The following is a 23260-nucleotide window of genomic DNA, read 5'->3' as shown; positions in this document are numbered from 1 at the left end:
CCACTCAGACGGAAGGTGGCCCAGGCGAGGGCTGGGATGTGACGTAGTAACGGTTAAGCGTGTTGTTGCGATTCACTTTGCCAAAAGTCGGTAGGAGTATTTGCATCACTCTTCACGAGTGACGTTGTTCCGTCGTTTTCTAGGCCGAGAGGGCTTTGATGTCAGCATAAGCAAGCAGTCCTCACAACGAGGGGACGGACGCATTCCTTCCTTTTTAGGTTTCTGGAAGAGTTTGTAGAATTGGTGTTATTTCTTCCTCAAATGTTTGAGGAAGGGAAGCTCTCTGAGCTTGGGTTTCTATGTGTGTGTGTGTGTGTGTGTTTTGAGTGGGAACATTAAAATATTAAAACTCAATTTCCTGAAAGATAAAGGGCTGTCAGGCTTCCCATTTCTTTTTGAGGTAGCTTTGGACATTTGTCATCCCCTGAATGTTGTTCAGTCTATTGACATGAACTTGTTTATACTCTTGCCTTCTTGCTCCTTTAATATTGTTTTATTTTTTGAGAGACAGAGAGACAAAGCGCAAGCAGGGGAGGGGCAGAGAGAGAGAGGGAGACACAGAATTCCAAGTAGGCTCCACACTGAGCACAGAGCCCGACCCGGGGCTCAAACTCACAAACCAGAAGATCATGACCTGAGCTGAAGTCGGATGATCAACTGACCCAGGCGCCCCTCCCTGATTGCCCTTTAGTATTTGTGGGATTTGTAGTGAAGTCCCCTTTTTCCTCCTGATGTGGGATTGCATAGACACTTTTTTGATCAGTGTGACTAGAAGTTTATACATTTTATTGATCTCAGGAGATAGCTTTTGGTTTTATTGATTTTTCTGTTTTCTACTTCACTTAAATTCCAATCTGATCTTTATTTTTTTTTTTCTGATGACTTTGGGTTTAAATTAATCTTCTTTGCTAGTTTCTCAAGATAATTTGTATCTTCTCAGATTCAAGGGTTTTGTTATAAAATTTCCTTCCAGTGCTGCTTTAGTTTCATAAATTTTGATATTATATGTGACTTCATTTTCATTTGGTTCACTTTCTTTTTTTTAATGAGTTCTTCTTTGGACCAAATGTTATTAAGATTATGATTTTGTTGAATAATTCCCAAAGATCTTTCTGTTATGGACTTCTACTTAGTTATACTATAGTCAGAGATTATGGCTCATATGCCTTGAATATTTTTGAATTTCTTGAGAATTTCTGTATATTTCATGCTCCTTCCTGTCACCATTGGATGGTGTATTTTATAAATGTCAGTGAGGTCAAATTGGTCAAGAGCACTCTTAGGTCCCCTGGGCCCGTACTGACTTTCTTCCTAGACATTCTACCAATTTTTGAGAGAATGATATTGAAACCTCCGACTATACATGTGGACAGAATTCTATAAATTTTTGCTTCCTGTATTTTGGCCATCTCTTACCAGGTGCATCAGTGTCTAGGGTTATGTCCTCTTGGTTTGTTGAAACCGTTGTATCCCTATCACTATGGAAACAGCCTCTTTCCCCAGGTAATGTGCTTGGCTCTGAAGTCTACTTTGTGTGATATTATATAGGCAATCCATCTCCCATCATATATTTTTTCTATCATTTTACTTTTAATCTATTGATGTTTTTCACTTAAAGTGGAATTCTTACAAGTGACATGCAGTTGGACCTTGACAACTTATCCAATTTATAAATCTCTGCCTTTTTAATTGAGCTGTTCAGACCATTTACAATTAATGTGATTACTGATGCAGTTAGATGTTAATCTTTTATCTTGCTTCTCCTATTTGTCCGATCTGGCCATCCGTTCTTTGTTTTCTTTTTCCTCTTTTTCTGCCTGTCTTAAGTTAATTAAATGTTTTTATTATTCTACTAAGATATTAAATAATCTCTATTACTCCATTAATAATTATTATTATTTTATTAATGATAAAATCATTAATTTATTTATCTTTCTTTCTCCCTTCCTCTATTTTATTAGTTGCAATTCTTTGTTGTATTATTTATTTTTGTTTTTATTTTATTAAAATTTTTTTTGAAATGTTTATTTTTGAGAGAGAGACAGAATGTGATTGGGGGAGGGGCAGAGAGAGAGGGAGACACAGAATCCCAAACAGGCTCCAGGATCTGAGCTGTCAGCACAGAGCCTGATGCAGGGCTCAAACTCATGCACTGAAAGATCATGACCTGAGCTGAAGTCAGACACTTAACTGACTGAGCCACCCAGGCACCCCTTATTTATTTTCATTTTAAGTTTTTATTTAAATTCCAGTTAATTAACATGGAGTCTGATATAGTTTCAGGAGTAAAGTTTAGTGTTTTGTCACTTACATATACTGCCCAGTGCTTAACATAACAAATGCCCTCCTTAATGCCTATCACCCACCTACCCCGTCCCCCACCCACTTCCATCCAGCAACCCTCCGTTTGTTCTCTATTGTTAAGAGCAACCTACTTCCCTCTTGGGACAGCCTTTGCTGCATCCCAAAGGCTTTGGACCGTAGTGTTTTCATTTTCATTTGTTTCCATGTATTTGTTTTATTTCTTATTTAATTTCCTGGTTGACACACTCATTCTTTAGTAGCATGTTCTTTAACCTCTATGTGTTTGTGGTCTTTCCAATTTTATTCCTTGTGGTTGACTTCAGGTTTTGTGGTGTGGCCAGAAAATATGCATGGTATGATCTCAATCTTTATGTACTTCTTGAGGCCTGATTTGTGACCTAGTATGTGATTTATTCTGAGAATGTGCATGTGCCCTTGAAAATCTGTATTTCTCCACTTTAGAATGAAACGTTCTGAGTATATCTGTTAAGTCCATCTAGTCCAGTGTGTCATTCAAAGCTGTTGTTTCTTTGTGGATTTTCTGCTTAGATGATCTGTCCATAGTGTAAGTGTGGTGTTACAGTTTCCTAGTATTATTGTATTATTATCAGTTAGTTCTATGTTAGTTATTAATTGATTTACATATTTGGTGGTCTCCAAGTTGGGGGCATAAATATTTACAATCGTTATATCTTGTTGGATAGTCCCCTTTGTTATGAGGTACTGCCCTTCTTCACCATTGTTACAGTCTTTGGTTTAAAATCTAGTTTGTCTAATAGAAATATGACTACTCTGGCTTTCTTTGACTTCATGATAGATGGTTCTCCATGTCCTCACTTTCCATCTGGAGGTGTCTTGATGTCTAAAATGAGTCTCTTGCAAGCAGCATATCAATGGGGCTTTTTTTTTTTTTTTAAATCAATTCTGATTCCTTGTTTCTTTTGATTGGAGCATTTAGTCCATTTACATTCAGAGTAATTATTGATAGATAGGAATTTAGTGCCATTTTATTACTTGCTTTGTCATTGTTGCCAGAGATTTTCTTGTTCCTTTCCAGTCTTTGTTGATTTTGGTCTCTCCCACTCAAAGGGACTCCTTTAATATTTCTTGCAGGGCTGGTTTAGTGGTCACAGTCTCCTTTAATTTTTGTTTATCCGGGAAACTCTTGATTTAGCCTTCCATTCTGAATTGTAGACTTGCTGGATAGAGTATTCTTGGCTGCATATTTTTCCTATTCTGCACATTGAATATATCCTGGCACTTCCTTCTGGCCCGCCAAGTTTCTGTGGTGGGATCTGTAGCTAGCCTTATGGGTCTTCCTTGTGAGTAAGGGACTTGCTGCTCTTAGGATTTGTTCTTTACGGCTATATTTTGCAAATGTAACTATGATATGTCTTGGTGTTGGCCTGCTTTTGTTGATTTTGATGGGAATTACCTGTGCCTCCTGGATTTGGATGTCTGTTATCCAATTAGGGAAGTTTTCAGCTATAATTTCCTCAAATAAACCTTCTGCCCCCATTCCCCACGCTTCTTCTGGGACTCCTATCATATGAATGTTATTAAGCTGTAAGTAGTTGCTGAGCTCCCTAGGTCTACATTCATGATCTAATATTTTTCTTTCCCTCTTCTCTGCTTTATTATTGCCCATAATTTTATCTCCTGTGTCACTCATTCCTCTGATTCTTCTACCTTCATTGTCATTACATCCAGTCGGTTTTGCATCTTGCTTATTGCATTTTTCATTTTGGCCTGATTGGTTTTTAACTCTTTTATCTATGCGGTAGGGATGTCCCTGGTGTCTTCTCCGCTTTTCTCAAGCCCAGCTAGTATTCTCATAGTTACTTATTTAAATTCTGGATCAGGCGTATTATTACACTATCTTGATTAGATCCCTGGCCATGACCTTTTCTTGTTCTTTCTTTTAGGATGAGTTCCTCCATCTTGCCATTTTTTTCATGGTCTATGTCTTCTTCTGTGGCTTTGAAAAGTTATATTTCCTGCTCCTGATAGTAGTGGCTTTAGTAAGAAGAGGTCATATACTGCCCAGGGCCTGGTGCTTGGGGAAGCGTCTGGTCTGGGCTGCGTGTACTCTGTTGCTGTGTTTCAACTGCTCTTTCCCTCAGGTCAGTCCTCTGCAGAGTCTGTCCTTGCCTGCAGCGGGCAGTGTTTGAACCTGGACCAGAGTGTGATGAGTTTTAACCAGGTGTGTTCTGATCTGCTTGTGAAAAGAGGCTAGATCCTGCAGCCCTCTGTGGTCAGTAGACTTGGTGCATGTGGGGGTTTGTGCCGGTCTTTGGGGGGAGGGGCCTGCTGTCTGGTTCCTGGCATACTTGCCCTAGACAAGCAGCACCTGTGGGGTGCAAGGGGGCAGGACAATTTGGGCTGCCGCTCTTGGCTCTCTGCTGTTTACTGGAGTTAGTTTATGCAGAGGGGTGGGGGAGAGAAATGGTGCCAGCCCCCTCCCTCGGCCTTGAAGAGGGGAGTTCGCACTTGCCGCCGTCCCGGAAGCCCTCCCAGAAGAGTGGACAGTTTCCTGTCAAGTGTCTGTGTCCGGGCCATGTGCCCATCTGGCAGTGCAGTGCACCCTGGGCTCTGTCCTGGGAAGGCCAGCTGAAGTTTAAAACTCCAAACCTGGTGTGGCATAGACATGCTCTGGTCCTCTGGGGTAGGTCCCAGAAGGGCCGTCGCAGCAAGGCGCGGGAGCTTGGAGTGTGGAGTGATGCACAACGAGAAGCCTATGTCTAGGGGAGCCACCCTCAGCGGGTGTCTAATGAACAGGGCAGCTCAGTGGTGCCCTTGGCTCTTCTGTCCCCAGAGAAATCTCCCAGGTGTGCTCCAAGAAGGGGGAAACGTCTGTCCCAGCGTGTCCCAGGGGATCCTCAGATCATGCCGTCTGCTCCCGGGCTTCTGCCCTCCTTCTCTGAAGGAGCCCTCAGGGCTCCACACCCGCCACGCCGTGGACCCTAACACCCCAGTCTTTGAGCCCCACCAGTTGTAAAATCTCACAATAGTCAGCTCATCTTGTTCTCCCCGTCCATGGCTTTGGGGAAGTGTTTTCCTTGTGTGATCCCCCGTGGCTTCATCTCTCTCTCTTTTGCCTCCGTGATCAGGGCTTCCTTGCCTCTGGAACACCCGTGACCCTTTTCTCCCCTAGCCACGTCTCTGCACCCCCCTTCCACAACGCGTGGCCTCTTCTCTCGCTCCAGTTGTGCAGTTTGTTCTGACCGTCCTCAGGCTGATTTACTGGGTGTTGAGAGAGATTTGGTGTTTATCTAGCTGGGTGCAAGGGGTGGGGCGAGCCTAGCGTCCCCCTCCTACTCAGCCAACTCAGCTCCTCCCCTCTTGTAGTATTTCAGCGGGTGCCTACCATCGCCTGTCTTCAGTTGGTGTTATTGTACCTTGTAACAGCATACATCTCTTCCTCCCATCCTGGGTTTTGGCTGTTGACATCACAGATTTTCTATGTGCATGTATTATAAACTCCAAAATATATTTTTCCATCATAAACATTTAATTATGTTATATTTTATTTTTTAAATTTTTTTAACATTTATTTTTTAGAGAGAGACAGACAGAGTGAGAGTGGGGGGCAAAGAGAGAGGGAGACACAGAATCTGAAACAGGCTCCAGGCTGGAAGCACAGAGCCCGATGTGGGGCTCAAACCCATGAACTGTGAGATCATGACCTGAGCCAAAGTCGGAAGCTTAACCAACTGAGTCTCTTTAATTATATTTTAAATCCATTTTCTGAGAAATAGTTTTTTAAAATTATTTATTTATTTTTTTCAATGTTTTATTTATTTTTGAGAGAGAGACAGAGTAGGAGCAGGGGAGGGGCAGAGAGAGAGGGAGACACAGAACCTGAGCTATCAGCCCAGAGTCCCACGTGGGGCTCAAACTCGTGAACCGCGAGATCATGACCTGAGCTGAAGTTGGATACTTAACCACCTGAGCCACCCAGGTGCCCCTAGAAGAAATATAATTTTATGTACCCACATAGTTAGGATTTTTGGTGCTTTTCGTTCTTCTGTGAAGGTCCAGGCTTCTATCTGGTATCTTCCTGTTTTCCTAAGGGACCATCTTTAACATTTCTTGAGGGTCTGATGGCAGTTCTTTCAAATCTTGTGTGTCTGACAAGGTCTTCATTTTGCCTTTGTGATTGAAAGATGTGTGTGCCAGGGATAGGGCTGTAGGTTGATGATGCTCTTTCCCTTTCACACTTTAAAGGCTTTCTCTACTCAGTTGGTTAAGCGTCCGACTCTGACTCAGGTCATAATCTCTCAGTTCACGAGAGCCCCTGCGTCGGGTGCTATGCTGACAGCCCAGAGCCTGGAGCCTGCTTTGAATTCTGTGTCTCCCTCGCTCTCTGCCCCTCCCACACTAATGCTCAGTCTCTCTCTCTCTCTCTCTCTCAAAAATAAGTAAACATTTTAAAAATTTAAGAAAAATAACAGAAAGGCAGAGGAAGAATCCAGCCCCTTCCACGGGACTATTGAGCTGGGACATTGGCCTTCTTTCTGCCTTTGGTTCCCAGGTGTCAGGACTTGGGGCTTGGAAGGCAACTGCCACTACTAGCTCTCCCGGGCACCCAGCTGGCAGAGAGCACGGGTGGGCCTGCTTAGCGTCCAGGGTCTCGTGAGCCACGTCCTGGCCGTAGATCTGTCCTGACTTCTGCATGAGCTGTTGGTTCTCATCTCCGGAGGAGCCTCTCGCCGCGCCCGCAGCTGTGCTTCCAGTGCTCTGGAAATTACAACATGCGCTTTCGCACTGACTGGAGAACGCGCTGGCGTGAGTGCCTCCATGCAGCCACATGTCCCTTCCAGGGGAGGCAGGAACGTCACTTCCCAGGAGCAGTGTGACTGGCCCTTCATTCTGAGTGATCCGTCCTTGATTGCAGGAGCTGGGAGGGGTCTGTGGGTCTGGCTGCTTGGACAAAAAGCCTTGGCAGCGCTTTGTGGGGGTCATGGTGACCGTCACAGTGCACGCAGCCCGCCCGTCACCTGCGTCAGCCGATCTGGGACTTGCCAGGGTACGCAGCTTTGGTTTGTTCTGTCTACAGGGAGACGGTGCTCCCAGCCGTCGGGCCTTCTCAGGGCCGTGTGCTGTTGGCAGGCGCACCCTGGGAAGGAATTTCTGAGATGCCCGCTCCGACATTCGGTCCGTAATGTCCAGGGTCAGATTTTGACAGATGAGAAGGGAACTGCCTTTGGAAACAAGGGCTCGTGTGGAGGAGGGTGTTGGTGTGTCCCTCATGTTTGACGGGAATGGGGTGTGTCGCCCACTCCAGCTCCTTCTCACGCTGGCCGGTTGGAAAATCTTATAAAAAGAGAATTTCAGTGGGTTTTCATCTAATTTGTTGTAAATATAACAACACAACTTCTCCTGCTTAGCTTGTAAGAAGATGGACACTTCCCCATCACATTTAATGCAAACCTTTGTGGATGATTAAAAAACAGACAATGATTTATTTTGTATTAAAACTTTTTTTAATGTTTATTTTTTGTGAGAGAGAAAGCAAGCACAGGCAGGGGAGGGGCAGAGAGAGAAGGAGACACAGAATCTGAAGCAGGCTCCAGGCTCTGAGCTGTCAGCACAGAGCCCCACACAGGGCTTGAACTCACAAACTGTGAGATGATGACCTGAGCCGAAGTTGGACCCTCAACCGACTTGAGCCCCCCCAAGCACCCCTCCTACAATGATTTTCTTTAAAGAGAGCTACTCTGATGGGCTATAAACCTCTGTGAATTGCAAGTCCATTGAAATAAACTGAACTTAGATCCAAAGCTTTTTTTTTTTTTTTACAAATAGTTTATTGTCAAATTAGTTTCCACATAACACTCAGTGCTCATCCCCAAAGTGCCCTCCTCCATGCCCATCCCCCCCTCCCCCCCAGATCCAAAGCTTTGATAAGCCAAGATTCTTTATCTTACAAAATTGAAGTTTATTTGGGGCGCCTGGGTGGCTTAGTTGGTTAAGCGTCCGACTTTCGCTTAGGTCATGATCTCGCGGTTTGTGGGTTCGAGCCCCGCATCAGGCTCTGTGCTGACTGCCAGCTCGGAGCCTGGAGCCTGTTTCAGTCTGTGACTCCCTCTCTCTCTGGCCCTCCCCTGCTCACGCTGTCTCTCTCTCTCTCCTAGAAATGAATAAAAACAAAAAACAAAAAAAAACAAAGTTGAAGTGTATTTAGTTACATTGCTTTTTCAAAAGTATCATTAACACAGTGTTTCAGGGGCAGCATAAGTTTTAGGTCCATTAATAAATAAGACTACTATCGTAAAAATAGTATTTACTTCCTTTTTATCTTCTGCAAAAAGCTTTCTTTGGTCTGTTGGTGCCCACGCGTCATGAGTAATGAGTTGTGTGGCTTCCTTCTGATGCTTCCCTCGCTTCCATGGCCCCGGCCCCCTGCCCACAGAGGCAGGCTCCTGTCCCTGGGGTCTCGTAGCTTCTGGGCTTCCTCTGCTGTGTCCCCTGCCGCCTGATTGCCCACTGTAGGGGGTAGGGGGTGAAGCGCGTCCTGTCGCCAGGCTCCTGGATAACTAACAGCCCCTTGGACAGCTCGTAGTCATTTCCCCAGCGCACCCCTCAGAGCAAGCCCAGGGCTCCCCGGCCCCAGGTCCCCCAGGCCTCCCACCCAAGATCCCCTGTCCCAGGTCCCCCCCAACCCCCACATGTCTCCTGGTCTTGCCGCCCAGCACGTGACTCCTGCTGGGGGCAGGGAGATTTTAGAGGAAACGGGGCTGCCTGGCTTTGGGCATCCCCAGTGAAAGATTCCTGTGGCAGTGCCCATGAATGTTTTCAGGCCCCTCAGAGGCTGCCTGGGGGCCAGTGTGGCCTGGGAGCAGGCATGTGCCTCAGATGCTACGGGTGTCTGGGCCTCAGCAGGTGGCTGGGAGTGTGCCTGGAAGTGGGGCGAAGGCCCCCATTGAAAGTTTGAAGCTCCCCGTTTCCCCCCTGGAAGCTCCAGCTGATCATCCCTGGGGACTTACCCAGAAGTCCGTGGCTCCTCTGGGCCCCCGTGAGGATGACGTAGCCTCTCTGCCCCGTGGGAGGGAGAGGAGCCTGTGTAGACTGTCGATCGTGCCCTTGGAGTTCAGTGTGGATGATTAGAAAGACCCCGGTGTTGTAGGCAAGGGGATCCACGGCACCCGGGCACGTGGAGAGGCGGCTGTCGTTCAGGGCCATTGGGCCGAGCAGCACAGACAGACAGGGCTTATCACCCAGGAGCAGGTGGGTGGTCATAGGGCGGAAGATCCTAAGGGCTGACCCTGCAGGGTCCTGGCTGAAGGCAGTTCAGGGCATCAGACGTCACCCAGGGGCGAGGGGCTGAGGGTCCCCATCAGAGCTCAAGGGCGGGGGTCTGGCTGGACTGATGGTCCTGAGGAGAGGGGCTGAGGCAGACCCCATTGGACCCCTGCGCAGCACCTGGTTGGGAGGGGTCAGGGACCTGGTCGCTGGGCCTGGGAGAGTCTGCGGCAGGGTGTGGGGGGCGTTGAGCCAGGGAAGGAAGCTCGGTGGGTAACGAAGGGTCCGCCCCCCAGGCCGAGGAGGAGAGGGACGACATGGAGAGGGTGAAGCTGGACAACAAGAGGATTCTCTTCAACCTCTTGCCGGCCCACGTGGCTCAGCATTTCCTCATGTCCAACCCCCGGAACATGGTGAGCCTGCTTCCCGCCCCGCCTGCGCCACTGGGGGGGAGGGGGGGATGAGCACGGGGCTGGGCTGGAGGTCCCGCGCAGAGTGACCCTCCCATTGCTTCCCTGCTTAAAATGACACCAGGGTCGAGGTCGAGTGGGCCCCCTCTGCACACACAGAAGCAGGCTTGGCCAGCACTTTAGATCTTAAAGGCACAGAGCGCGGGCTCAGCCTGACCGGTGTTGGCTAGAGATAGCTCCCAGGGCCCTGTTTTCCTGTCCTTCCCTGCGCCCTCCCCACCGCCATGCGTGCTGCCTGTGGCACTGTGGCTGACCTGCCCTTTGCCCCCAGGACCTGTACTACCAGTCCTACTCACAAGTGGGCGTCATGTTCGCCTCCATCCCCAACTTCGATGACTTCTACATCGAGCTGGACGGCAACAACATGGGGGTGGAGTGTCTGCGTCTCCTGAACGAGATCATCGCGGACTTTGACGAGGTGAGGGCCACAGGCCAGCCACTGTGGGACAGCGTCTGCACTATGCCCACAATGTGGCGCACTCCCTGTGCACGGAACTGGGAGGAGGCACGTGCGTTCTGTCCCCCCTGGGGTCCAAACCGACCCTGACCCTGGGGGAGGGCACTTCGTCACCCATGGGCACTGAGCTCCCGTGGCGGGTGCTGGCACCTGTCCCCTACCTAGTAAATGCTGGGTTCAGGCCGGTAACTCTGGGGTTTGCACCAGCCCCACTCCCTGCCCTGCAATGTCTCCCCTAGGGTGACCTTGAGGTCACTGCTGGAGGACACCTGTGCTCTGCGGGGTCCCTCCTGGGCTCCTCTTTCCCATGCCCTTGCTGGAGCCCCTCCGATCGGCCTCAGACCCTGTCTAGCGCCCATGGCAAACGAGACACACTGCTTCTCAGAACTTGCTCCCCGGCCCTAATATGCCCTGAAGTGGCTTCTCTAAGATGTTATGTAACATTGAACAGTTTTGTGTTTTAAACAAAGCTCATGGACAAAGACTTTTACAAGGACTTGGAGAAGATCAAGACCATCGGGAGCACCTACATGGCCGCCGTGGGGCTGGCGCCCACCACTGGGACCAAGGTGAGTGCTGCTCGGGGACCGGGTCCCAGTTTTGCCCCACACTGCTCTGGAGCCCTGAGCACGTTCCCTGCTGAGCCCCAGTCTGCCTTGTAAGTCAGAGCAGCGGCCTGGGGCTGTCCGTCTGGCGGCCGGCTCTCTCCAGACACAGCCTCCCATAGAAAGTTGGCACTGATGCCAGTCACAGGGGCTTCCTCCAGCCCTGCTCCCTCCCCACCAGCTGCTCCCAGTCGTGCCAGCCCAGCACCTTGGAGCGTTCCCCTATCCCAATGCAGAATTGTGAATAAAGTCTTCAGGATGCTCTAAAAAAATAGGCAGGGAAAGAGAGAAAGTTGTAAAAAAAAAAATGCAATGAATAGAAAACAGTTATAAGTATGGGAGATACTAATCTATAATAATCCATTGATTGTTATATCAGTAATTACTTTAAGTGTGAATGGAAATATGCCAACCAAGGGAGACTGACAGAGTGGCCAAAACATAAGACCCAGATAGGTTTGTCACAAGAAACACACTTACTTATTTATTTATTTTTAAATGTTTACTTATTTTAGAGAGTACAAGTTGGGGAGGGGCAGAGAGAGGGGGACAGAGGATCCAAAACTGTCAGCCCAGAGCCCAATGCAGCTCTCAGACTCACAAAGCATGAGATCATGACCTGAGCAGAAGTTGAACTCTCAACTGACTGAGCCACTCAGGTACCCCAAGAAACACACTTTATATTATTTATTTAGTAAAACTTTTTTAAATTTTTTTTTAATTTTGAGAGAGAGATAGAGACAGTGTGAGCAGGGAGGGTCAGAGAAAGAGGGAGATACAGAATCTGAAGACAGGCTCCAGGCTTTGAGCTAGCTGTCAGCACAGAGCCCGACACAGGGCTCGAACCCACAAACTGTGAGATCATGACCTGGGCCGAAGTCAGACTGACTGAGCCACCCAGGCGCCCCTACACTTTAAATATAAAGACATAGACACCTTAAAAATAAAGATGTAGAAGGAGATACCATTCTAGCACTAATAAAACAAAATTCAAGTAGTGATCTAACTTCAGACAAAGCAAACTTCAGATCAAGGAAAATTATCAGGCAGAAATAGAGAGGGAGACTGCAAAATGATAAAGGAGTCAGTTCTCCAGGAAGCCATAACAATCTTTAACATGTGTGCACATAACAGCAGTGTGTCCAAATATGCAAGGCAAAAATAGATAGACTCATGGGGAGGAATAGATGAATCCACCATTATAGCTGGAGACTACAATACCCTTCTCAGAAGCTGGCAGGTCCAGGGGGGCATCTGCAAAGATGGTTGAACTGAACAGAAGCATCAAGCACCTGGATATAATCGGTACCCACAGACAACTTCATCCAACAACAGCAGAATACACATTCTTTTCAAGCTCAAGTGGAACATTTACCAAGATAGAGCACATTCTGGGCTACAAAACATACCTTAACAAGTTTAAAACAATTGAAATCATATAAAGTATGTTCTCACACCCCATGGAATTAAATTAGAAATCTATCGATAGGGACATAGTTGTAAAATTCCAAACTATTTGCAGATTAAGCAACACTTGTCTAAATGATACTAATGAGAGAGGAAATATCAAGAGAAGTTTTAAAAATGTGTTGAACTAAATAAAAATGAAAATACAATTGAAAAAATCTATGAGAGGCAGCAACAGTAGCTCTCAGAAGGAAATGATATCTTTTTAGTCGTATACTAGAAAAGAAGAACTATCCAAAATAACCCTATAAGCTTCTACCTTAGCAAATGATGGAAAGAAGAACAATATCAACCTGTGGTGAGCATAGGGGAAAAAAATCAGAGCACAATCAATGAACTTGAAAACAGATAAGCACCAAAGAACATCAATGAAACTAAAAGCTGGCTGTTTGAAAAATCAATAAAGTCGATAACCTCCAGCCATGCTAACAGAAAAAAAGAAAACACAAGTTACTAATATTAGAAATGGAAGATGGGCCACTTGTACCGAATCAATGGAAAGTAAAAGGATGAAAAGGTATGTTATGAACAGCTCTGTGCCCACAAATGTGATAATTTAGACGAAATTGACTGATTCCCTAAAAGTCACAATCTACCAAAACTTGAACAAGGGGAAATAAAAAAATCTTAAGAGACCTAGATCTATTAAAAGCAATTGAATCAATAATTAGTAGCCTTCCAAAACAGCACTGGGCCCAGATGGGTTCACTGAACATTTAAGGAAGAAATTACACAAATTCTATAAAATTTCTTCCAGAAAATAGAAGTTCCTAAGTCATTTGTTTCTAACTCATTCTGTGGATCCAGTATTTCTTGTGAGTATAGATGTAGAAGTCTTCTACAAATGTTAGCCAGTTGACTCCAACGTTGTATGAAGAGAATAATATGCTACAAACAAGTTGGATTTATTCAAGACACCAAGGCTGGTTCAACATTTCAAAATGAGTTAATGAAATATACTCTATCAACATGATAAAGAGAAATCACATGATCATGTCAGTTGATGCAGAGCAACCATTTGACAACATCCAATACCCATTCCTGATTAAGAACCAGCAACGAGCTTGTGGAATTTGAAATTAAAAACAGTGTCACTTATATTTGCACCCCCCCCAAATCAAATACTAGGAACATATTTTAAAAAATAATTATAATAATACCTCTGAGTAAAAGTGTATAACTTTGATGCAAGAAGTCAAAGAAGATCAAATAGGTGTACAGGTAATGTTCCTGCATAGGAAGACTCAAGGTCAAGGTCAAGAGGTCAGTTATTGTCAACTTGATCTTACAGATTTACTGCAATCCCCCTCAAAAGTCCAGCATGTCACTTTGTGATATTGACCAACTGAGCCTAAGTGTACATGGAGGCAAAGGATGCAGAGTCGGTAACACAGTATAGTAGAAATGGAACGGAATTGGAGAACTGAACAACTGACTTCAAGGTTGTGTAGAAAGAAAGCTGCCGTGATCAAGACTGTGTTGTGTTGGGGAAGAATGGGCTAGATCAACAGGACGGAATAGAGAGCACAGACACAGACCCCGTCGGCAGAGTGAACAGATCTTTGACAAAAGGGGGAATGGAGCAAAGGTAGGCTTCAATAAACAGTGCTAGAAGTTTACATCTGTATTTAGATAGATGTTGACCTGAAATGGGTTAAATTAACTCAGAATGGATCATGGACCTCAACGTGAAAGGCAGAAGTGTTAAACCTCTAGAAATCACATAAGAGAGAATCTAGGTGACCTTGGGTTGGTGATAAGGTTTTATTTGTTTTAATTTTTAAATTATTTTTAAAGCTATTTTTAATACTTATTTATTTTTTAATGTTTTATTTCTGAGAGAGAGAGAGAGAGAGAGCGTGAGCAGGGGAGGGTCAGAGAGGGGGAGATACAGAATCTGAAACAGGCTCCAGGCTCTGAGCTGGCAGGCAGCACAGAGCCTGACGCGGGGCTCGAACCTACGAACCATGAGATCGTGACCTGAGCCGAAGTCAGATGCTCAACCGGCTGAGCCACCCAGGCCTCCAATGTTTATTTATTTTAAGAAAGTGTGAGTGTGAGCAGGGGTGGGGCAGAGAGAGAGGGAGAAAGAGAATCCCAAGCAGGCTCCACGCTGTTAGCACAGAGCCCGATGCGGGGCTCAATCCCATGAACCATGAGATCATGACCTGAGCCGAAATCAAGAGTTGGATGCCTAACTGACTGACTGAGTCCTCCCCCCGCTCCCCCGCCCCGGCCTCCCTGGTGATCAGTTTTTAGATGATCCATGGAAAAAAAAACATCGTTACATTGGACCCAATTAAAACTTTAAAATAATGTGCGGGATATACTATAATGAAAAGACAATCTACAGACTAAGGGAAAAGCTTTGCAAACCACATCTCTGATAAAGGACTTGCATCAAACCCCAACTCAACAATAAGGAAACAAGCCAATTAAAAAGTGGGCAAAAAATCCAGACACCTCACTTGCACGTGACAAGTGTAAGAAGAGATATTCCGTATCAGGCATCAGCAGGGAAACGGACATTAAGATAACACACCACTGCACATGGATGAGAGGGGCCAGGACCCCGAGGATGCCCAGTGCTGGCAAGGGTGCAGAGCGGCGGGGTGCTCACTCACTGCTGGTGGGCGTGCAATACAGGGCCACTGCTGCCGGGGACAGTCTGGAGGTTTCCCATCCAAGTACTAACCAGGCCCGACCCTGCTTAGCTTCCGAGATCAGCGGTCTGGAGGTTTCTTAAAGAACTAAATATGCTCTTACTGTATGTCCCAGCAACCCTGCTCCTTGGCATTCACCCAAAGGAGCAGATGACTTAGGTCCACGGAATACCTGATCAGGGTGTTTACATAGGCTTTATTCATAATTGCCAAAACCTGGAAGCAACCAGGACCTCCTTTGGTAGGTGAATGGATAATAGTCTGCGGTCCGTCCAGACAAGGGGATATTATTCAGCGCTAAAGAGAAGTGAGTTTTCACACCGTGTAAAGACAAGGAGGAGCCTTGAATGCAGTTCACTAAGGCAAGAAGCCAATCTGGAAAGGCTACACACTGTATGATTCCAATTATGGGACATTCTGGAAGAGGCACAACTATGGAGACAAGGAAGGATTAGGGGTTACCAGGGGGCTGGGGGAGAGGGATGAACAGGCGGGCAGGGGGCTCGGGGGCAGTGAAACTGCTTCTGTGGGTGCACAAAACTGTGCATTTAGGGAAACCCATAGAATGTACACACATGACCTAAACTGTGGGCTTTAGTTGACGGCAGTGATCACGGTGGGCACATCAGTGGTAACGACGGTCCTGGCACAGGTTGTGACAGCAGGAGAACTGTGTGACAGCAGGGGGCAGCCTACAGGACCCTATGCTGTCTGCCCTATGTACCGATAGACCTTAGCTGGTTCAGACAAGACTAAGTCACTTTTTTTTTAAAAGCATTCATTCCCTTTATTTGAGGACTAGTAAAATATCCATAAACCAAGAAAAATGAAAAACCTTGAATGGGTACAAAAAGAAAAAAACCTGATGGTTGTTCCCATTTTACACAAGAGAGGCTGTTTCAAATAAGTATTTTTTAAGTTTATTTATTAGAGAGAGAGAGAGAACACGAGCTTGAGTGGGGGGAGGGGTAGAGAGAGGGAGAGAGAGAGGATCCCAAGCAGGCTCTGTACTGTCGGCTTAGAGCCCGACGTGAGACTCAGACTCACAAACCATGAGATTATGAACTAAGCCAAAATCAAGGGCCATGTGCTTAACCAACGGAGCTCCCCAGGCACCCCAAGAGGGGCTGTTTCACAGTACAAAGCAGGGAGCGATGTGGCCTCCGAGTGAGGGGGTCTCGGCTCCCTGACAGACCCATGGGGCTGGCCCTGCAGCCCTGGGCATGACAGGCCATGGCGCCCACTGTTCCGCTCATGGGCTGCCTCCCCCCTTCCCCCCCTCCGTGGGGCTGACACCAGGCCACCACCGGCCCGCAGTGGGCGGGCCACTGCTGTGCACGTGACATAGGGTCACGTGGGATCAGATCCTGCCCCTGGCAGGGCATCTGCAGATTGTCCCACCCCCATATGCGGTTGCACCCCCAGATGCGGTAACCCCCCACCCCTGTCTGCTCCATGCAGGCCAAGAAGTGCATCTCCTCCCACCTAAGCACGCTGGCGGACTTTGCCATCGAGATGTTCGATGTCCTGGATGAAATCAACTACCAGTCCTACAACGACTTTGTGCTCCGTGTGGGTACGTGGCCTCGGGCGTGCCAGCACATTGCTACCCGCCCTCCCCCAGGGCTGGTGGCCTGGATGCCCCCTGTCCAGAAGGGAGGGCGGGGCCTCCCAGGGGTGGGCCGGGGCCGCAGGACAGCTGCCCTGAAAGCTGGCACCTGGGACCCAAAGGTTGCCGTTGAGCTCAGGAGACCCACTTGTGGTGGGAGGAAGACGCTCCGAACATGGTTGCCTGTGGTGGTTCTAGGCTTCAGACGTCCACTGTCTGGCAAACGTTCTAGGAGCTGGGCTGAGCGGGAGGGTGGCACCCACCGGGCCGGAGTCCCTGTGTCTTGCTTTCCCCTCTGGCTGGCACTCCACCACGTGTAGTGACAAGGTGGGAAACAGAACTTCTGCTCCCGCTCCCCGACGGGTCCTGGCTGGGGCCCCGCCCACCAGCCATGTCCTGCACACAACACCGGCACCCCACTGCTGGGTGGAGACATCAGTGGCTGATCCAGAAAAGTCTGTGCACAGGTGCGGCGTGGAGAGATGTGATATGGCGTCTGTGGGGCGGGGAAGCCCCAGTTCCCAGATGGCTGTGGGGGTGATTGGCGCTGGGACCCTGAGCCACGTGAAGGGAAGGGGGCCTTTGTTCCCCACTTCAGAGCACCCAGAAATAATGGAACGGTTCCAGGCCCGGGCTCTGCATGACCTGTTGTGTCGCAGCCAGGGAAACAGGGGAAGGGGCAGCGGCGTGGGGGACACACCGCTGTCCCGCAAGGCCAGGCTTCTGAGCAGTGCGGGGTCGCCGTCCCAGGAAATGGGGCTCTCTCAGGATCAGGACAGGGCTCTATGCCTCTTCCAAACGGTCCCTTCAGACCAGACACTGTGCCAGGTGACCCCAGGAGTCCGGGAGCCTGAGGGGGCAGCTCCTGCCTTGGAAGCTTCCCCGGCGCTGATGGCGTTGGCGGCTGTTTTCCAGGCATCAATGTCGGCCCTGTGGTGGCTGGGGTGATCGGGGCTCGGAGGCCGCAGTACGACATCTGGGGAAACACAGTCAATGTGGCCAGTCGGATGGACAGCACCGGCGTCCAGGGCAGAATCCAGGTGGGTTTGCCATGTGCGCCCGGGGCCGAGAGGTGAGGCGTAGGAGGCAGGGCCAGCCTGGCGAGATGAGCCCCAGGGCCGGGCAGGGACAGGAAGTCGCCAGTGTGGTGTGTCCGCCACCTGCGGGGCACGGGGTTGTTGCTGTCTGTTTTGCTCTGTGGCTTCGGGCTTTGGCTTCCGCAGGGCTGTGTGCAGAGTTGGGGGCGTGGTGACAGCTGGGGTCTCAGTCAAGTACAGTGAGCCAGCCCTCTGGCATCCAGGACCCTGACCACGTTCCTGGCTGCCTGAGAGGGAGGGGCTTCCCCAGGTTTTGAAGCGCTGGCACTGTGGAGCTGCCTGGCCCTGACCCCCCATAACAGCCACCCCCAGGGTTGGGGACAGTGGCTGCTCTCCCCAGGTGTGCAGACCTGTGGGCAGCTCTCGGGGCCTCCATCAGGTTCGCGGGGCTCCCCTGGTGTGGCTGCGGTTGGCCTCTGGGGGCCCACGATGTTGGGGCAGGGAATGGTGCTCCTTCGGCGGCCCTGGGTCCAGTGCTGGCCTCCCCCTCTGCCCTGATGTCCAGCGAGGTCCTGGTGACCTGTGTACCCCGTGGGGAGGCTGCCAGCCCCCCGGCATCCATGTGTTCTGTCCCCCTCCCAGCACGCGGTAGGCGCTGTGTCCCTGTCTGGTGCCTGCTGGCCCCTTGGGTTCCTGGGTTTAAACCGTCAGCGCAGATCCCCATGCGGCATCTCTACACATCACAGTCCTTCCTTTGATTTCTTTCATTGTCATGAAATACACACACTCTCCTTCGTCACCATGTGCGGTTCATGAACAGCTCACAGGCACTGAATCCCACCTGCCTCCCCAGGATGGGTCACACCCCAGTGGGGGACCTTGGTGAAGCCAGGCCACTGTCCCACGTGCACTAAGTTTCCAAAATCAGATTCCAGCAAGCCCTCCTCCCCCACGCTGTGGCCTTTCTCTGCGAAGTGCCTGCTCCCCCTCCCCCCCTCCCTGGCACACCCAGGGACCTCCCTTCCCTGGCCCCCCGCCTCATGCCGCATGCAGGTCCCTGCAAGCCCCGCATGGCCATGTTCTGACCCAGGCTCCCGCCTCACAGGGTCCCAGGGCCGCGACATGTCCTGACCACCCTTGTTCCTGGAGGCGCTCCTTCCCCCAGCTGTGTTCCCCCTTCTCACGCCTGCTGTGTTGAGTGCCCCCTGTTGCAAACACTTCTAGGATCCTTCCTCCACTGGGTCCAAATCGAACATTTGGGGTGCTTTCCTTGAAGAAGTGAGCGAGGGCCCCAGAGGTTAGCGATACAGGTTTGCGCATCCTGCCCTCGCTGCCTGCCGCTGGAGCTGGTCCCGCCCAGGCATCCGGCCTCCATGCCAGCCTGAGGCTGGGTCTCTGGGCCCATCCACCCTGGGCCTCCACCCTGGGCCTCCCCCTGGGGTGCGCTGCTTTCTCCTGCCTGCCCTCAGCAGGCGGGCAGACAGCCGGGACCCCAGGCTGTCCCTGCGGGGCCCCCCTGAACCCTCCGACTCTCTCTGATGCTGGAGACAAGCTGTGGCAGGTGGAGGGGGGAGGCTTCGCCCCCTGAACCTCTCCTGCTGATCCAGATGGACGCTTGCTTGCTTTCCTCTGCTGCAGGTGACCGAGGAGGTTCACCGGCTGCTGCGCCGGGGGACCTACCGCTTTGTGTGCCGCGGGAAGGTCAGCGTCAAGGGCAAGGGTGAGATGCTGACGTACTTCCTGGAAGGCAGGACGGATGGAGACGGCTCCCAAGGCAAGGAGCGGAAAATGTGTGGCTATGGGCGAGCCGGCCTCCAGAGCAGACTGGGCTCGGGCCTGCCCTCGGTGTCCCCCATGGCTGGCCTCCCGGTCAGAGCCGGGCTGGGGGCTCTGCAGGGTGCGGGGCTCCCCCCCTGCCCCCACAGCCAGCACCTGTCTCCCGGAGCAGCTGGGAAGGAGGCTTAGTGGAGCTCACGCTGGCCACTGGGGGCTCAGGGCACGAATGTGCAGGGCGTCTGGGCCTCCAGTGCTCCAGCAGGGACGGTGAGCCGTCCGGCATGACCCAAAGCGGCCAGGCAGTGACGGGCCAGAGCAGCCCTGCCCATGTGGACGCTGGCTGAGGTTTTCACAGGACTGTGCTCGCTCAGTCCCCTCTGCGGTGGCAGAGAAGGGGCAGCTGCCTGGGGGCAGCCAGGTCAGTGTCAGGCTCTGGGACCTTCAGAACATCCTGGGGGGCCATGGCCTATCGTTTAGCGAGAGCCACGGGGCGTGGCAGGCAGGGCGAGCCCAAGCACGCCCCCAGGCAGAAGCCCTTGAACCCTACGTGGTGGGGCCTGTGTGGCCGGAAGCCAGGCCTCGCTCGGCAGGGCCATGAGGGCAGGAATCAGGCCCAGATGGTGGGCCCTAGATGGGCGGTTTTTGGGGACAACGGAGAAGCCCCTGCCTCGTCGCAAGGTTGGTGGGGCCGCCTCCTTGCTGAGAGCCAGAGGCGGGTCTTCTGGAACTCCCGGGCCCAGAGCCGCATCTCCACATCCAGCATCCTTGATGCTCTGCTCTGCACCACCCCTCGGCCCCCGACGGCATCGGCTCCTATGGACCCTGGCCCCTGCGGTCACTCTGCTGGTCGCCTTGGGCTCCTGTACTCACAACAGCACGAGCCTGCGTGGATTTCAAAATGAGTGAACCTCACGACCCGGAGAAAGCTTTCCGGGCACCCGGATGTGGAGTCTCAGAGTGAGTTTGGGACGGGTGCAGACCGAGGATGCCGGGATGTGCTGTGGGGGGCACAGGGCAGTGGCTGGGGCAAAGGACAGGCCACAAATACCTGGACGAGGCCCTGGGGGGCCTCAGTTCTGACCGCAGGGAGAAGGCCATTCAGCACCGGCAGAGGATCTGGGCAGACAGGTCGGGGGACCAGGTCCTGACCTGTAGTTCCAGCATGCAGCGGATCTGGGCAGACAGGTCGGGGGACCAGGTCCTGACCTGTAGTTCCAGCATGCAGCGGATCTGGGCAGACAGGTCGGGGGACCAGGTCCTGACCTGTAGTTCCAGCACGCAGCGGGGGGCTCCGCGGGGCAGCCAGCACGGTCAGCCGCCAGGCCGTGTGGGGACAGGCTGGCGGTGCGGGGCTCAGGATGGAAGCGGGTGGTTGGACGGCCTCCCTCCTGAGAACGAGCTCTTTGCTGGGCCAGTAACAGCCATTGGTGCATCGAGGACTCAGTGGCCCAGCCATCCCCTGCCAGCCCACACTTAGAGACATGGCATGATTCCTTCAGGGGAAACTGAGTCATCTCAAGAGTGCTGTGAGCATGTGGCCCATGTGCCTGGACACAGGGCTGAGGACCTGGCCCAACTTCCCCCCCAGGGCAGGCTGGGGACTGGGGGAGCGAGCGGTGGACAGCACGTGGCCTGACCCGTGAATGTGCTGTCACACGGCAGAGGGGACGTTACAGGAATCACGGGTACGGGCCTTTAGCCAGGGCAGGGCCCTGAGCTCCCTGGGTGGCCTTGGTGGGATTGCATATCCCCTGGAAGTGGACGCAGAGGCAGGACGGTAAAGATGACGCAAGCATGAGGTGGTGGTTTTAAAGGTTTGGGTCCCAGCCCTCAGGCAGCAGAGACGGGCTGGTCACTCCCGCAGACACACACGGCAGATTCCGTGTTCCCCGGAGTGATCAGGATGCAGGTGGATGCCCAAGGGACTCTCAGCGGGCCCCCCCACCCCCGCCTCGCTGGGCATGGACCCGGAGTCCACAGAACTAGGAGCTCTGGAGCCCCACGACGTGTGGCCGCCTGGCAGCTGGCTGCCACGACCCTCTGGCGGCGAGGCCCTGGGCCCCAAAAGCAAGCAACCCCTGGGGCATGGGAGCCTGTGCAGCCGTGGCGGTGGGGTGCGTGCCGTCTTCCTCCGTGTCTGGGAAGGGACTGGATGATATTGCCTTATTTATTTTCACTTGTGTACAGCAGTCACAGACAAAAGTTAGCCTTTTGAGTGGGGTCCCCTGAATGATTTGAGATGCTCTGTACATAGCACGCTGTTTCCTGCGGCATCTGTTCCCACCCCGCAAACGAGAACAGCCGTCACCCGTGCAGATGGCACCCTTTACCCAGACGTGCTGTGTGTAACGGCCCCAAGGCGCCACGTCCCTGCTTTGGGGAAGCCAAGTCCTGCCTGGGAGGCACTTTGGGGTGTCTCTTAGCACCCCTTGCCCCACCGTGTGCTGCTTACACCCAACCTCAGTAGACTAGAAAGCAGCCCCAAACGTCCTGACGCTTCCACGGACCACAAGACTGCGTGGTCCACTCCTCGAGGCCTGTGTCCTGCAGGGCGGAGCCCCCCCACAGACCAGGCCCCCCGAACCTGCACATTTATGAGACTCCAAAGCCACCAGCGCTTCCAGACACCTTCTGTCACTAGAAGCAATAACAACTCCAACATGAGAACCAAGCTCCGTGCAGAGCAGACCAGTAACCCAGACACAAGCCATCGCACGCACGTGCCCGAGCCAAGCCACACTGTGGGGGGCTCACACCTACAGGCCCCCCAGCTCCTCCAGACCCAGCCCAGGCTCCCCTGTGGGCCTTGCTGTCAGTGCCCTGGGCACAGGGAGCAGAGGGAGACAGGAAGGGCAGGCCTGGGTCTGTGCACATGTGTGATCTCCTTACCCTGTCCCCGCGCGTCTCGGAGCTGGGTCACCTGTCCTCCCCGGTCAGCCTGGGTGACATGTAGGCTCTGTGCTCAGACAGGACCCAGCCAGCCTGTAGAGGCACACACCCCAGGTCCCCCATAGCGCCATACTGGGCCCAGTCAGCAGCCTAGATGAACCGCACCCCTGCTTTGTCCAGCTCAAGAAGGAAGGGTTCGGTTGGCCTCGTGCTTCCTTGCCCCGGTCAGGTGGACCCATCTCCGTCCCAGCGTGTGCCCCCGTGCACTGTGTCCCTGTGATTCCCTGAGTCAGGGGTCCTGCTGGGCCCTCCCTGGGAGGCAGGCCCTGCCCANCAGTGCCGACACGGGGCGTTCTGAAGCGCATAGGCCTGTCGGCTGTATGGAAAGTCGCCCCTGGAAACGGACTTGGGCCCGATTTTGTAGTGGCTTCAATTAAAAAAAGGTAACAAAACAAAAACAAAAAGTCAACCCTCTCAGAAACTGTTGATTTTAAAATGTTTGGTTTGGTGATATAAGTAAGGGGCATGTGTGGCTGGCTGGAAGCAGAGGACGTAGCCGCGTCCAGGGGCCTGTACATCCTGCCTGCCCGGCCGCCTTTGCTTTGAAAGTTCCTGAGGGAAGCTTGAGCCCCAACCCCCTCTGAAGGGACGTGGGAAGCATGTTGGAACGTGGCCTATCTTCTCGTGGCATCATGGTGTTTGCGTCTGTCTTCGTGAGTCGTAGGCTGGGTGGATTGA

The 23260-nt window shown here is 51.5% G+C and overlaps 1 protein-coding gene across 1 annotated transcript in view; it reads left to right on the top strand.

The window, feature by feature from the left end:
- The window catches only part of ADCY1 (adenylate cyclase 1), an 87511-nt gene extending 64659 nt beyond the window's left edge, over positions 1-22852 (top strand). Inside the window, exons 15-20 of the mRNA XM_077765789.1 lie at positions 9846-9962; positions 10291-10437; positions 10947-11045; positions 16673-16787; positions 17736-17860; positions 19496-22852. Coding sequence (XP_077621915.1) covers positions 9846-9962; positions 10291-10437; positions 10947-11045; positions 16673-16787; positions 17736-17860; positions 19496-19822 — 930 coding nt within the window. The 3' untranslated portion in view covers positions 19823-22852. The remainder of the gene's footprint in view (positions 1-9845; positions 9963-10290; positions 10438-10946; positions 11046-16672; positions 16788-17735; positions 17861-19495) is intronic.
- Positions 22853-23260: the final 408 nt, after the last annotated feature.

Source organism: Crocuta crocuta, unplaced genomic scaffold, assembly GCF_008692635.1.
Source record: "Crocuta crocuta isolate KB4526 unplaced genomic scaffold, BGI_CrCroc_1.0 scaffold751, whole genome shotgun sequence".
In the NCBI taxonomy this organism is placed as follows: domain Eukaryota; kingdom Metazoa; phylum Chordata; class Mammalia; order Carnivora; family Hyaenidae; genus Crocuta; species Crocuta crocuta.
This window is presented reverse-complemented; position numbering and strand designations above follow the sequence as displayed.